Below are 15,123 nucleotides of genomic sequence, written 5' to 3'. Positions count from 1 at the left end.
AGACAGCTGATTATCAGAAGTGTGAGATGCTGGAGAATATACTCAGGTGTCCTGTTATATTTTAGATAGCAAGGAGTTTATTAAACTTTACCGAAACAATCTGCAAATTTCATTAAAATTGAATAAACTATCATCTTGTCTTTATTTTTAGTTAGCACCTTAAAAGCTTAAAGCTGTAAGCTAATGATAGTTATATAAGAGCAGATGCTGCTGGTGCAATAAGCTGTAGTTTTACGTCCAGTGGATGATGATCTGATTAGTCGACTAATCGCATAAATAATCGGTGACTAGTCGACTATCAAAATAATCGTTTGTGGCAGCCCTAGTCTCATCATAGACGCCTGTAAAAGCAGAAATAGCAGTCTGCTTTAAGGTCAGTTTGACCATTCTTTATTTGTTTGCCCTGACTGAAATCCAGCCAGCCAATAAAAAAAGGATCCTGTCTGTACTTTGTATTATTAGTACACAGCGTTCTGAAATATTTGTGTTAGTCTACTGAACACTGTTATTTGTAATTACAGTATGAACAGTGATAAAGGTATCTTTATGGACAGAGATATTTGTAATGTGGAAGCTGTTTCGCTGTATTGCATACCGATACAGAGGAAATTCACTTAATTACAATGGATTACTCTTAAGGACTAATTTAAATTCTGGGATTTTGTCGCTGAGACTTTTCTCGTTCTGTTTTTCAGAAATACAACAATGACTGGTGGATTGGACGCCTGGTGAAAGAGGGCTGTGACATTGGGTTCATTCCCAGCCCACTGAAGCTGGAGAACATCCGCCTTCAACAGGAGCAGAAGAGAGGACGCTTCCCTGGGTGAGCAGGAGGAGGAGGGCTGGATGAGTGCGGCAGAGCGAAGGCGTCAGCAGCAGCAACAGATATTGCAGAGAAGAGACATGGATCAAAGGGGATAAAGAGAGTTTGAAGGGTTTGGGATTGTACTGAGAGCGAGCCACTTTAGGGATGAGTAGAGGCTGGCAGATAAGCAGGATGTCAGGTGGATGAAATCCAAGTTGTGCTGTGTGGTCCAGGCTCTCGGAGGTATACCTGGATCAGAGCCACCACAGAATTTTCCATCAGATGGGATGCTGGGTTGTAGTCACGAGACGATTAATGGTGCTGAGTACTATTATCCTTTCGCAGTTACCATAAAATACAAAAAAAGCACTTGTCACTGTGAGGTGCTTTGTGTTTTCTATCACAAAGCCATGTTATCACAATAGTACAGAAAGAAAAATGATGACATATTTAGGTCATATATATTTACAGTGAAAGAACAATCGACAAACTGCACGCCAGTCGATGATTAATGCAATCGCTTTTGTCTTGTATGTATTTATATCTTTCAGTAGAAGTCTGCCTTACTTTACAGACACATCACTGATTCACCAGTTCTTTGATGTTATTTAAATCCAAGAACATAGTATAATATGCAGTTTATGACTGTAGGAGATAGTGAGTTTATTCGTGGGCGGTGGTGGTGACAGATGAAATCATCCCATTAGCTTTTACAGTAACACTGCTCTTTCTATCCGGTGTTATCCATCCAGCAGTAAATCCAGTGGGAATTCCTCCTCCAGTCTGGGAGAGATGGTGTCAGGAACGTTCAAACCAAACCCAAACTCTGCAGGTTGGTTGCACAGATCCGGTTATTTATAATAGCAAATGCTACGGTTAGATTCACAAGGGATGGTCTTGTCTTCTGCTTTGTAGTTATATCTGTGTATCAGTAGGAGCATCTTTTTTTTAACCTTTTGTAGTAAAATAAGGCTTTAACATAGCTGATAGAAATGTGTGCACTTACTACACATTTCTCTTCTTTTTCAGGAAAGCAGAAACAGAAAGTGGTGAGTGTGACAGCTTATTTGCTTGTTTATGTAATTAAAGGTGAACTGTCAGTTATTAGAAAAAGGCTTTGTGTCCCTTTAAAACAAAAGACCAGTTCTATACATTGCGTACATATATGGACGGTGGAGATTATTCTGTAATTTTGGCAAACTTTTTATTTAACATTAAAGTGTGTTGGAACCTTATGCTATGAGCAAATGATGCCAGTCACATCGGCCATGCTGGAGACAGTGTGATCAAATACACACCAACCACTCCTGCATATTTTGGACGTACAAAAGAATTTGGGGACAATAGAAATCCAATTATAAGAAAGATCCTTGGTCATGGAATCCATAAAGATGTCGTGGTATTGTGTCTTGGGGTAATAAAAGAAAATGACTTTCACAAAGATCCAAGACTTTCTTACAAAAGTGGAAGAAATTGCTTGACTGTATCTCAAATGAAGAGGACGCCTCCTCGTTACAGACACTGTTCTCTCTGTTCTTTCTTTTGTCTTTTATCTTTTATTTTCTTTTATCTTGATTTTCCCTTGTTTACATAAACAATTAATACGACCATTAAATTGATTCACCGCATTCTTAGTCATATAATCGTATTAATTATAATATGTTAGTTTATCAGTTTCTACCTTCTTCTTCCTTTTTTTTCTCTTTTTTTTTTTACAGCACCAAATCACAACAACAGTCACCTTAAGGTGCTTTATATTGTAAGGTAGACCCTATAATAATACATAGAGAGAAAAACCCAACCGTGGGAAGGAAAAATTCCCAACCATCCAGTTAAGGTTGTGAACTTCAGAGCAGGTTTTGCATCATCAGTGTTTACTACTATTTAATCTTTAATTCACAGTTTTGACGAAGCAGAAGTTGTTTAAAATCTTTGATTTCAACATCTTTCTCTGGATTGGTGCTGGCACTGGTTAAAGCATTTCTCCACTTACACTCAGACACACTGGGAGAATTCTGGGTTGCTTTCAGACTTTAGGAAACAAATGCTAAAAATATTAGAGCTTGACTTTATCTCTGTGTTTCTGGACCTCCAGGCTGAGCATGTTCCGCCATATGACGTGGTTCCCTCCATGAGGCCAGTTGTCCTGGTGGGACCCTCCCTGAAAGGTTATGAGGTAAGAAAGACTGCTGCTCCTCCAGCAGGCTGACTTTGCCTTTTTTTTTTTCCTCCACAAAAGATGAACAAATAAATGAGTCGTTTTTATCATGAAGGATGAATTCACTAGTCCTGGTGAAAGAGACCACTCAGAAGTCCTTTGTTCTAGACGCAGATTCTTCAGTATCCTTATGGGATCCTATTAAAAACAAGTAACACTTTGGAAATAACAAGTCTGATAGTGCTCTTCATTCAAATTCACTGTTACTTAGTGAGGACATCCTTAATCTAAGACTGTGACGTGACATTCGTTTTATAGCAGAATACTGTATTGGGTGCTTCCCAGTGTGAGCAAACTTTGAAAGGACAGAAGGGGCTGGAGCATGCTGATGAATTCACAGCTTTTAATTGTGCAATCAGACTGACATTTCGACAGCAGTGTGTCTTCATCAGTCAGAATGAACAAAGAAGGCAACCAAGTATTACCTCAGACCATGTCTGCAATCTTTATTGGACAGGAACGGGAATTTAAATCTATTGGATAAAGAACTCAGCAGGGGCGAGTTGCCTTAACATGCGTCCATATGGGCCGTGCAGACTCATGCCTTACATGAATATTACATCATGTTGTAAGTTACTGAATTTCAATCCCAGTTAATTCATTCTGCGATGAGCGTTCCCGGGGTAACAGCATCCAAATCCAAACTGCTCGTCGATAATCTGTTGGAACGACAGTGCAAAGCATAAAGGAGGCCAAGGACGCTGTGGAAGGTGGGAGTGCTGAAGTCAGTTGTCATGGAATCACAGTCCTTGTCTCCCATCCTGGTGTTGCCGTGGTAACAACCTTCTGGTTAAACTGCATCAGTCTGAAAAAGTGGAGCATCGCTTGAAATTAGAAACATAAAATAATGTGTACCATGCCTTGAGATACTTTTCATGTCCCAAACCTGTAGTTTATCTGTTCATGCAGTACCCTACAGGTTGTTTTTTTTTTTATGTGTGAGCAATAATATTATTTATTTATTTATTTTGCCAGTGCCACAGAGTTAACATGTAATCACGTGGTAATTAATAGGTGTCACATGCAATATTTCAAGGTTGCATGAAGCTCTGTTCAGTTGTACTGTTGCACAAAAAGATGCACTTTGAAATTTCCTTTAAAAAATTAAAACTCATTTGGTTGAGTAAGTGATCCGTATGCACGGCAGAGGTCTGGGTTTGATTCCGCCCATTTCCTATGTGTCATTGCCCCTCGCTCACAGCCAACTTTCTTGTCTACTATCTACTACTGTGACATAAAATACAGGCAACTTGTATTATTGTAATGCACTCTTTTCATGTCTGTCTAAAGCATCTATTAATGACCTCACATCTCCCCGAAATGCTACTGCAAGGCTTTTAACTCACTCTCATAAATCTTCCCATATCACCCCATTATTAAATGAGGTGAGGCTCTGTGTTGTTGATCTACTTCACCCCTATTCTCCAAACCAGTTTTTAAGGTCCACAGATAAGGATTTTCTTGGCACCCATCTAAAGGGGGACTCACACCTCAGCACCTCAGCTCCAAAACTATGGAACAGCTTACACAGTTACACAAGTGTGACCTCTCGTCATGGCATATGTACACTTCATAGTCTTTAGGGGAGACTAAATATCTTCAAAAGTGGTAATATAGATGGATAAAGAGCACTACGGAAAATGTTTCTTTTTCCTCAACTGTCCCTTTAAGTAAATTTAAATAAGAACCTCAAATGTGAGTAGAGCATTTATGTATTTTGACATTTTAATAGGACTATTTATTCCTTACAACTGCTTTGTGTTACAGCCCAATGGGCATGAAGCCCCTGTCAACCCAATGTGACTGTCAGTGTACTTTGACCAATTTAGAGCGACAACTGGCGCAATCGAATAGTCGCCTTTGCCTGATTTTATTCACGAATCCATGTATTTCTTTTCTGAGTCAAAGACCTTGGGAAGTATACGTGTATGTCTTTGAGGGTAACTTTGTGAACTTAAACTTCTGTTTCAGTTCAAGGCCTCAGAGCTGCAAGCATGTTCACCAGCCAAGCCTATATATTCAAAGCTACACCGAGGGATTGCCCCAAATTTATCACCTGTGCACTCGTCTTTGCGACATCGCTCACTGAAGCTTTTGATCGCTTTATTTAATGTGACCCACGTTCATCAGCCAGGATGGGGAAAAAAAAAGAAGCTTTTCACAGGGTAGACTATAGCTTGGTCAAGTGTGTAATGTAAAAATGTGGCTCAGCCAGAGACTGACCATCAGAATGAATAATGGGGGGCTAGCTTCTTTTACTGCCTGCTCTGCTCCATAGCTGCATAAAATTGCTCATGTTATGAGCCTCTATAGCCACCTTTTGCTTGCTTGGTACTGCCATTGGGTGTGCTGTGTGGGTAGTGGATAATTTTGCAGACCCAAAGGCAGACAAGTGGATGCTGAAGTTAAACTTAAAGCGAGCCTTTTAATGCTGAAGTTCAGAGATTAACTACTGGTTAGCAAATGGTAAATAGCCTGATTCTTATATAGCACTTTTCTACTCTGCTTGATCACTCAAAGTGCTTTAAATAGCAGTGCAGGGTAGTTATAGGACAAGGAAAACAATGCTAGAGAACACACAACTATGCAAACAATGTAAAATAGGACAAGAGGAGACTGACATAATATATAGACGAGAAGTGGTGCATGAACAGGAAACAGGTGCAGCTCTAAACACAGCTGAAAGACAATAGCATATGAGACAGGGGAAGTAACACTCACTGCAAGATGCAGAGGACAACCATTACCAAAATAAAACAGGAAGTGGGACACAACAGAACAGGGTAATAGAATTTACTTGGCACAGAGGAGGACAAGAAGACAAGACAGGCGAACACAGAAAGGTGCTTTATATTGTAAGGCAAAACCCTACAATAAGACAGAGAAAACTCCAACAATCAAACAACGCCCCCTATCTGCAAGTGCTTGGTGTCTGTGGGAAAGGAAGGAAAAACTCCCTTTTAACAGGAAGAAACCTCCCGGAGAACCAGGCTCAGGGAGGTGCAAGACTCGGGGACCGTGACAGTAACAAGTTTGACAGCCTTCCCTATTCCCCCTGCCTTTAATTAGATTAATGTTTTAATCTATTCTTCTCTTCTTCCTCTTTTCCCCATGTCCATGTTGTTTGCGCCGCCTTCTGCGCTCCCCATTGCTGCAGGTCACCGACATGATGCAGAAAGCGCTGTTTGACTTCCTGAAGCACAGGTTCGATGGGAGGTGAGCAGTGAAAGCGAAGCAGAGTCTGTCATATACTGCATCGAGGTGCTGGCCGTGCTCTGTGTGACGCGTACAGTTTTTGTTCCAGGATATCCATCACGAGGGTAACAGCTGACATATCGTTGGCCAAGAGGTCAGTACTAAACAACCCCAGTAAGAGGGCCATCATTGAGAGATCCAACACCCGCTCCAGCCTTGGTAAAGCTACAGGAAACTCACTCAATGATGCGCATGTCTTATAGGTGATGTGGAGCGTAAATATGTTGCATATTGTTTCTTATTCATATTTGCTCTGCCGTACATTCTTTACTTTTTGTAGCTGAGGTCCAGAGTGAAATAGAGAGGATCTTTGAGCTGGCCAGGTCTTTACAGCTGGTGGTTTTGGATGCTGACACCATTAACCACCCAGCGCAGCTCATCAAGACTTCATTAGCACCCATTATCATCCATGTTAAGGTGTCCTCGCCTAAGGTGAGATTAAAAGCTTAAGTTACTTAATTACATTAGCCTAACAGGATACTATATATTATGTTAATTTTTTAAAAACTGATATTATTTAAAAACAATGACAAAAAACTTTATTGTGTTGTACTTGACAACATGCCAAGTGTCAGTGTCAACAAGTGTCAGTGTAAGCTGTGAAATACCAAGAAACCCTTCAGGCAGTGAGAGAAAGTCATAGTCTTGACTGTAATGTGAGTTTGGAGCAGTGACAGGCGTGCCATTGCTTGTGTTGGCTGGATTTTCTAGAAAAGAATCTCTTGTCACAAACCTACATGTAACAGAGTCCAATTTCCATGGGCCTGTTACGACTCGTCTTCTAGTTTCTTAATTTTTAGACTGTTTTTGTGTCACCCACAGGTCTTGCAGAGGCTGATCAAATCAAGAGGGAAGTCTCAAAGCAAACATTTGAATGTGCAGCTTGTTGCAGCAGAGAAACTAGCGCAGTGTCCTTCTGTGAGTAATCATCACCCCCTTTTTTTAATTAAGGGAAGCAACAGCTTCTAAGTTAAGTTAGGTTTCATGATGTAATCACAAGTGGTGAAAAGAAATCCAAATGCAGCAGCAGTTACACCTTCCTCTCTTCTTTTCCAACCTTAGGAGATGTTTGATATTATTTTGGATGAGAACCAGCTTGAAGATGCTTGTGAACACCTGGCAGAGTACCTGGAGGCGTACTGGCGTGCGACGCACACTTCGCTTTCCATGCCGCTCAACCCCCTCCTGGGACGCAATCTGGGCTCCACTGCTCTCTCCCCGTATCCTGCTGCCATTCAGGTGAATTTCTGAAGTTAAAGAGCAAAAAAACTGTCCCGGGTTTCTTTTCTTCTCATTGTTGTTTTACAGAATCCCAGATTTCAGTCATGTATGACTTCGATTTACCAACCTGCCGGATAGAAGGAAATTTGGATCATTTCAGTGTGTGAATACTCAGCGTTTGATAATGCACTATGCCCTAAAGCCATAGCTGAGGTGCATGGTATTAGCAGTAAAATGTTCTAGCAACAAGATGAAAGCCACACTAAAATCTTTCGAGAAACAAAGGCCCTCCTGCTGTCTTTAAAGTAAAAAGCTTGCAGCTCCTTTACTGATGTAGATCAGAAGCCTTGAATGCTTAGAGTGAGTTATAATGGTTTGTTGTCACATTTTCAATGCTGGAAAAATATCCACAGCAGGTTTTAGTGGACAACAGATGAGTCCATTATCTACCCAAATCCCCAGTATAGCCCAGGCACCTAAAGGTTAGTAGTAGTTAGGGTATAGTGAAATAAAGTAAATATAATTTTTGGTACCTACTTACAAGATGGTTTAACAGTGAAATAGGCTTTAACACTATTTTAAAACTTTTTACATTTTAATCTATTGTAATTGTAACTTCCTCAATACTGTAAGTGAAGAAACTATAGAACCTTTAATAACTAAAGTTGTAAAAGAACTTAAAGTTCTGTGAAAAAGTGCATGTGAAACATCACACTTGTGTTTAGGACAAACTGACCTCCTAGGTGTACGTATTTTTCCGAGTACTTGGCAGGTAGTTTGTTTTTGTTCCAAGAATCGGCTTCATTCTTCTGTGTAATATAATCCAAGGCTATGGGATCAGGGCTCTGTGGGGGTCAGAACTCCTCGTTCTTATTGTCTGATGATAATTCTTTGAGTTTAGCTGTATGTTGGCACTGATTTTGGATGAGATGACTCACTGATGGCACTGAAATACAGATATGAATATTATCTTATATCCACCTTATTAGCAGATATGATGTCCATAAACTGCAAAGAACCTCTACCAGAGCCTTTACCTTGCCTGTAGACTCTCATCTCTGCAGTACTCTCTAGCCTTTAGGCGATCTGCTTCAAGTTGGAGCCAAATACTTTAAACTTTGATTCATGACTCCAGAGCAGCTGGCATGTTTTTTACACAGATTCTAGTGTTTTTTGAACGTAGGTGAGTCATTTGGCTTTTGTTTCCACATCATCATTAAACAGTACATTTGCACAAAAACAGAACCTAGACCACTTAATGAACAGTAGGCTGTGAGGTCAGTTCCTTAATCATTAATATGCAAATTCTCATGACCATTGATCAAGAAGAAGAAGTCACTTGGATGAATGACGAAATGTTTGCCCCATTGAAAACGCTACGTCCAGATGAACAGAATCAACCTTTTGGTATCTACAGTGATATATTTCACGGGGACACCAATGAAGAAGACTCAAAATAACCATGAGTAACAAACAATTTTATTTGATATGATTTTATTTTTTTATTTACTCGTTTACACTCTGTCTGGCTCCATTCAGATTAGTTGCAAAGTGCCCTCTGGTGGACAAACTATAAAATGTCAGCACTAATTATTGAAGTGTTGAAGGGTGTTTCTCCCATCTTTACTTCTTGGATTTTTCAATCATCAAATATCTGATATGGACCGATAATACCAGCCCACTGATAAATCTGTTGGACTCTAATGCAAACATATTAAAAATGCACAGTTATGTTGATTCTGTTCGAGTGTTAACAAAGCAAAACGCAGTTTGAAATCAGCATTACTTCTCTCAAACAGGCCCAAAGAAACCGGAACAGCAACCACACGACGACAGACCATTCGCCCGTTGAACGTCGCAGTCTAGTGCCTGCCGATGAGAACTGCCATAACGAGCGGGCACGGAAGAATCGCAACCGTCTCTCCTCAGGCTCACAGCACAGCAGGGACCACTCTCCTCTGGTGGAGGAGGACTACCAGGACCCCTACCAGGACTCTTATAAGCCCCACCGTAACCGAGGATCCCCGGGAGGCTATAGCCAGGACTCCAGGCACCGGCTCTGAGCTGTGGCCTGCTGTTAACAAAGTATAGGCCTGTGTCTCTTCAAGCGACCACCGTGAACACAAGGGGAAAGTTTGCTATTACATGATAAATCTCTTACATTCACGAGGACTGAAACCACCTTTTATTTTGTGTAGTACCTCATATCTACTTTGGCCTTGGCTCCTGACAAATGAGCATTTGAACCCAAAAATAAGAATCCTGCTCTTGCTTTGATGTGAACAAGGTACTGGATATGAAAGTAGCACAAGCTCAGTAAAGTTATATTTAAGAGGGAAAGTTGGACATTTTTTGAATATGTCACCAGTATGACATGTGAGTGAAGTAAACTAGGCCCTTCTGGACCATTCCCGCTGTCTCAGCTGTTACTGTAGCATGCAGGTAGGACTGTAATTACAGGGACCATCTGACTCAGGCCAGTGCCAGACAGCATCCAGCAGTGATGATCAGCGCAGAACTTGTTTGCACGGGTCCAGGAGATGGTAGAAGGAGAGTTTAATGCATCTTTAATGTGCCGCTGTCCTTGATGTGTGTGATAAGTCCTGTAAAGCTTGCTCCCGAATCCTGAGTTTTACAACTATTGTTTTAAAGTGGCATGAATGGCTAATTCAGGGTTCATGCAGTAGCTTCCCGTTCCCTTTCTTTTTAAACGCTGTTTTTGTCATAAATCATATGACAGAAAAGGAGAAAAATCATGCAGATACTAATACATTTCAAAGCTCCACAACCTCAGGAATGAGAGGTCAATTAGACCTAGAAGTGTAGCGTTTATGTTCTCACCCCTGATGGGAGTGTGATTCTGAGAGTTATGTTATTTTTGTGATTTTATGATTTTGTTTCTTGAAAAAAAAAAGCTGTTTTTCCAGCACAGAAGTCTTTAAAATGGTCACAACAGCGCATTTCTCACATGCCATGCGTCAATTAACTGCTGTTGTCTGTCATGGGTTTCGTAGGACATGGAATAAGCAAGACTTTGGGTTTTTGTGAGTGATTTATATTGAGGGCTTCCATATATAATACACTGAAAAATAATCAAAGGAAAGAAATTTTAATTTGTGTAAGGTTCAATTTCCAGAACAATAAATTACATTCCATTTATGTCATTTTATATAAAAGCCTTGCTTACACCCTCCAACCATCAGACAAAGAAATATATTAGTAAAAGGTTTTATAAAATAAAGTAACACTAAACACTTTCCTTGAGTAGCAATTTAACATGCACCTCTTCTATATTGTCATTTACAGCTTTTCTGTGTATTCTCCTTGAGTTTTATTAAAGACTACTGATAAGTAAGAAGCTGTCTAAAAGCACTTGGGCAGGACTGCACTGCCTTTGTTAATAGTGTCATTTACATGCTACTTTTATGGAAATGTTGAGCAGCCAGTTCTCCCCCATCTTTCAATTTATATGTACGCTACCAGCTAATATGGGATTAAATAGCATTACCTTTTACATGACATCCTTGTATATTGTATTTTAATATTTAGATATTGAAAAAGCTCCGTTTTATTTCAGGTCATAGACCAGAGATCTCATTGTGCTGTGATTCTGGAGAGGGAAGTTTGACGAGCAGGCTTCCGTTCTTATTTTCCTTACACAGTAGCTTTTATTGTTGTAGTTTCAAAACAGTGGAGCATAAGCAGTGATTTAAAAGATTTGAATACTGCCTGTGAGAGAATGATGCATTGATTAGAATTTGTGTGCACTGTCATTTTACAACTGTAATGAAATAAACTGCTGTTATGCTGTTGTATGGATACCAGTGGGGTGTTTTTGTTTTTTGCTTATAGAAATATTCATAAAAAATAATTTACCTGTTACTGTATTTAATAATTATTAAACCTGTTGTGTATGAAGTTTTCATATCATATAATATAATATAATATAATAAATGCTTTTCCTTCCTTATAGCGCTCCATAAGATACTAGACACGCATGCGCAAGATTGACAGCGCAGGGTACTTCACAACAGCCAGCTGATACGAACTAGCAAGTGACAGTGTTAAGCGTTTTCGGTTTTGTTTTATACAGTAAATCAGTCGTCGGACCTACATTTTCACCTCGTAGGTCATGTAGAGTAGAAGTCAGTTCATATAAGTATGGCAGTTGTATTTGAATTCTTTGACAGGTCATCGTCGTTGTAGTTAGCAAGTTAGCTAGCTAGTTGAAGTTGGCAGGACTGAACAACAAGGCTGGCTAGCTAAGGTACATCGAACTATTACAAGCTGGCATCGAAATTCATCACCGTCAGCCATGGGAATACTATTTACAAAGTTATGGAGGCTTTTTAACCACCAAGGTAAGAATGGTGCTGCGGCATTCATCATGAAACTGTCGAAGGTGTAGGAGCTAAGGGGGCTCCGTGGTCAGAGAAGGCCCGCTGGTCTATTCTCTCATAATTAGCCGTGTAACCAGTTTCTGTCCCTAACGGGACGTTTACTGTTTCATTATTGGTATTGTCGGTGAATTTAAAAGTTACCTCATGGTTTACCGTTTATATTTAACGATATGGTCAGCATTTCACCAAAGATGATAGTTTTTCTGCGAACATGGCGCTCCATTTCTGAATTAACTTTGTGTTAGATTATTTATGCTCTCGGGTTCTAGAGCGCAGATAGGCAAAACCAAGTAGATTCCTGGCTAGTGATCTTGAATCCGTAAACAGGTCCTTGCGAAACCTCTGTAACCTGAACCCCGAGGTACAGTGTGATGCTGTGTTCAGTCCGGGATGACACCGGCATTGAGACTGGAGATGGCTACGCCAACAGAGCACACAGAAGTCAGCTACATCAGCAAAATTCTCCAGTTAACAAGGCGATTGACTTTAGACTGAATCACACTGACTTTGTACTGCCAGTGTGATTACTTAATCTTATCAGATTAGTGTCAGGAGTTTTCTGATAGGTGACAAATTAAAGGAAGAATCTGAACCCTTGACACCTACAGTAAGGGGATCCAGCAGCTCTGTTGGGAACCGTTTCGTTGGTGAGTTGTGTGGGTTCGCTTGTCCACTTAGAGGGAAGGATCACAGCAAATACATATGTTCTGAGTGATCACACTTATCCTGCGATAAAACAGGTCTAACCAGATGGGTGTGGTCTCTTCTGTAGGGGCACATAGGATCATTAAATACTTTAATGTGTATGAAAATAATGTGAATCATAACATAAAACAGGTCTTTGCAGTCACCTAGCTTCACTCTAACTCAAGTTAACTCAACACATATGGGAGACTTTACACTGATGTGTTAGAGAATGTCGTCATGTAGGGGAGACCGGGGATAGTTGTAACATTTTTGACATTTCTGTCTGTAAATTGGAGCTCTTTTAAGGTAGTGGATTCAAAATGTAATGCAAAGTATTTACATGTCTCGGCTATTAAATAGTGCAGCTATTTTCTCTAATTACCCAATACCCATTGCATGGTATGGTCTCAAACACAAAGAGTGAAATGTTACAATTAACCCCATAGTCTGGGTTAGATGTAACATATCCTGGGGTGAAATGTAACACAATGAAATAAGGGTACTAACAAAACATTAACATGTAATCTTTGTTTATTCAACATATGAATGCACTTAGAGCCATTTATGTAGCTGTGTGTGTGTGTGTGACACAATGCAGAAATCTAGCTTTTGAACATATTCCAACCCCCCAAAAAAGACAAGTTATGGAATTTTCTGCAACTGAATATTTCATTAATTTTGGTTGGTCTTCCTTGAGTTTGGCCTCATTGGCTCAGTGGGCATCATAACCTACAACTCTTGCACCAATTTTGAACATAACAATGAAGCTGAAAAAATGTAGTTGTTCACCAGCATCGCAATTCCATTACTTTTTATCATGGCTTACCTTGGTGTGGTTTGCAAAGTGCTTCAGAAAGATGAGGAAATCTGTTTCTTCCACCCATCCTGACTTATTTCTACTACCACTACTTCCTACTGGTCCATCTCTGACACAGTGGTCTGCATAATGTATGTGTGGGAACACAAACAGTGGAGGAATTGTGTTGCCAATGGCATTAACTGCATATACAAATGCGACCAGTGAACCTCTCTCTGCTGATGTCGTTGCCCCAACTTGTTTAATATAAGTTAAAGTAATAGTGTGGTAAGTTGTAACATCTGCATTATTGTTACAACTAACCCAGACTGTTGCTGTTACAACTGACCCAGACTCCTATAGCCATGAACTAGCTAACATTACAGCCAACGGCTAAAACATTAGCACTAAAGACCTACACAGAATATATCCCCATAGACATACAAATAACACAATTTAAGTTTGATGAGTTTAACTGAAAAGCAAATAATGCTATTAGAAATTGAAATAAAGTAGAAAAACTTACTTTTTGGCATACAAATTACTTTTTTTCGTGTTAAATTGTCTGTGTTTGACAAATGTGCTGATTTTTCACATGTGATAGCAGAACTGAATTGGGCATGCACAGGATGAGTCACATCATTTGAAACTTAGCCCTGATTGGAGAAATAGGAAGTGTTACAACTGACCCACGTTACAACTATCCCCGGTCTCCCCTACACAAAAAAGTAATCCCTGTAAGGAGTAGTGTTTTAATTACCTGCCTAACGGCCAGAAACATGTAGGAGTAATGTCAAGATGCATATAAGCTGTTTTGTGGCCAGACAATACTATAATAATGCATCTGAGTCACAGGACCACACATTTGCCATTTGTTCAATTCTAAATTGTGCTCTTATTTTCTTGTACCCATCCTGTCCCTGAAGCCTGAAAAGCTTTTATTGTCATCCCTGGATGTAGCCTCAGAGCTGCGCTTCCAAATCTCAGAAGTCTTACCTTTTACCCAGCTGACTGAGACAACCCAGTGGAAGAACAGAAGCATATTAACATACATGGCATGTTGACATGACATTTTTGTGTGTGGTAGAATGCATATATAAAGCTCATTTTTCACCTTGCACAGATCTGTTTGCAAAAGTTTTCGCTTCCTCAGTTTTGAGGTTTTAGTTTTGTTAGCTGAAGGCTTAGCTGTACATGATTACACACTGATTATGGACTTTTTATGATTTCCTTGAATTACAAGTTGTTTTGTCAAAGGTTAGTTTGGGGATCCATGCAAAAACCGAGTGTGGTAATAGATCTAGATACAATAATATGATATAATAGGCATTCCTTTTCTTCGCTGTCTTCCAAAAAATATTCCAGAGCACATAAATTATTTTCACCTTCTCTAGTGTAAGCAAATGAACGCTTTTTATGTTCTGTGTTCTTCAGCATAACAGATTATAGATCATATGTGCTAAAAGGCATAGGAGTATTTAAAACTTGAGAGCCAATAGGTCTCAACCGACAGGCTGATATTTGTCTATGTATCCAGTTTAAATAAAATGTTATAGCTTTTAAGTGGCTGTTTTATCTCATGATAGCAGTTTATTCAGAGTAACACAGGTTGGGTTTTCCATCTACATTTACATAAACAAAACTATAACAGGCTTTTCGAACTTGACTAGCTTGTACAGATAATGCTGTAGTTGGAAGAGCTGCAGTAGGGCTGGGCGATATGGCCTAAAATCCATATCGC

The 15,123-nt window shown here is 39.8% G+C and overlaps 2 protein-coding genes across 5 annotated transcripts in view; both read left to right on the top strand.

Moving 5' to 3' along the window:
• The window catches only part of cacnb4a (calcium channel, voltage-dependent, beta 4a subunit), a 33,733-nt gene extending 22,989 nt beyond the window's left edge, over positions 1-10,744 (top strand). For 3 of the 4 annotated variants that reach the window (XM_013914164.1, XM_005746208.2, XM_013914165.1), the window contains 10 exons: positions 696-823; positions 1,558-1,637; positions 1,835-1,854; positions 2,901-2,981; positions 6,181-6,239; positions 6,328-6,437; positions 6,559-6,710; positions 7,101-7,196; positions 7,341-7,517; positions 9,299-10,744. In XM_013914164.1, the coding sequence (XP_013769618.1) occupies positions 696-823; positions 1,558-1,637; positions 1,835-1,854; positions 2,901-2,981; positions 6,181-6,239; positions 6,328-6,437; positions 6,559-6,710; positions 7,101-7,196; positions 7,341-7,517; positions 9,299-9,562 (1,167 nt within the window). In that variant the 3' untranslated portion in view covers positions 9,563-10,744. The remainder of the gene's footprint in view (positions 1-695; positions 824-1,557; positions 1,638-1,834; positions 1,855-2,900; positions 2,982-6,180; positions 6,240-6,327; positions 6,438-6,558; positions 6,711-7,100; positions 7,197-7,340; positions 7,518-9,298) is intronic. The other variant, XM_005746209.2, reaches the window with a different exon arrangement.
• Positions 10,745-11,493: 749 nt separating this feature from the next.
• arl5a (ADP-ribosylation factor-like 5A) overlaps positions 11,494-15,123 on the top strand; it is a 9,724-nt gene continuing 6,094 nt past the window's right edge. Inside the window, exon 1 of the mRNA XM_005746207.1 lies at positions 11,494-11,860. Within this exon, the coding sequence (XP_005746264.1) occupies positions 11,815-11,860 (46 nt within the window). The 5' untranslated portion in view covers positions 11,494-11,814. The remainder of the gene's footprint in view (positions 11,861-15,123) is intronic.

The sequence above is a fragment of the Pundamilia nyererei genome, unplaced genomic scaffold, assembly GCF_000239375.1.
Source record: "Pundamilia nyererei isolate P.nyererei 1_Seehausen unplaced genomic scaffold, PunNye1.0 scaffold00175, whole genome shotgun sequence".
NCBI lineage: Eukaryota > Metazoa > Chordata > Actinopteri > Cichliformes > Cichlidae > Pundamilia > Pundamilia nyererei.
The sequence above is the reverse complement of the archived record's forward strand: the minus strand, read 5'-3'. Positions and strand labels throughout refer to the sequence as shown.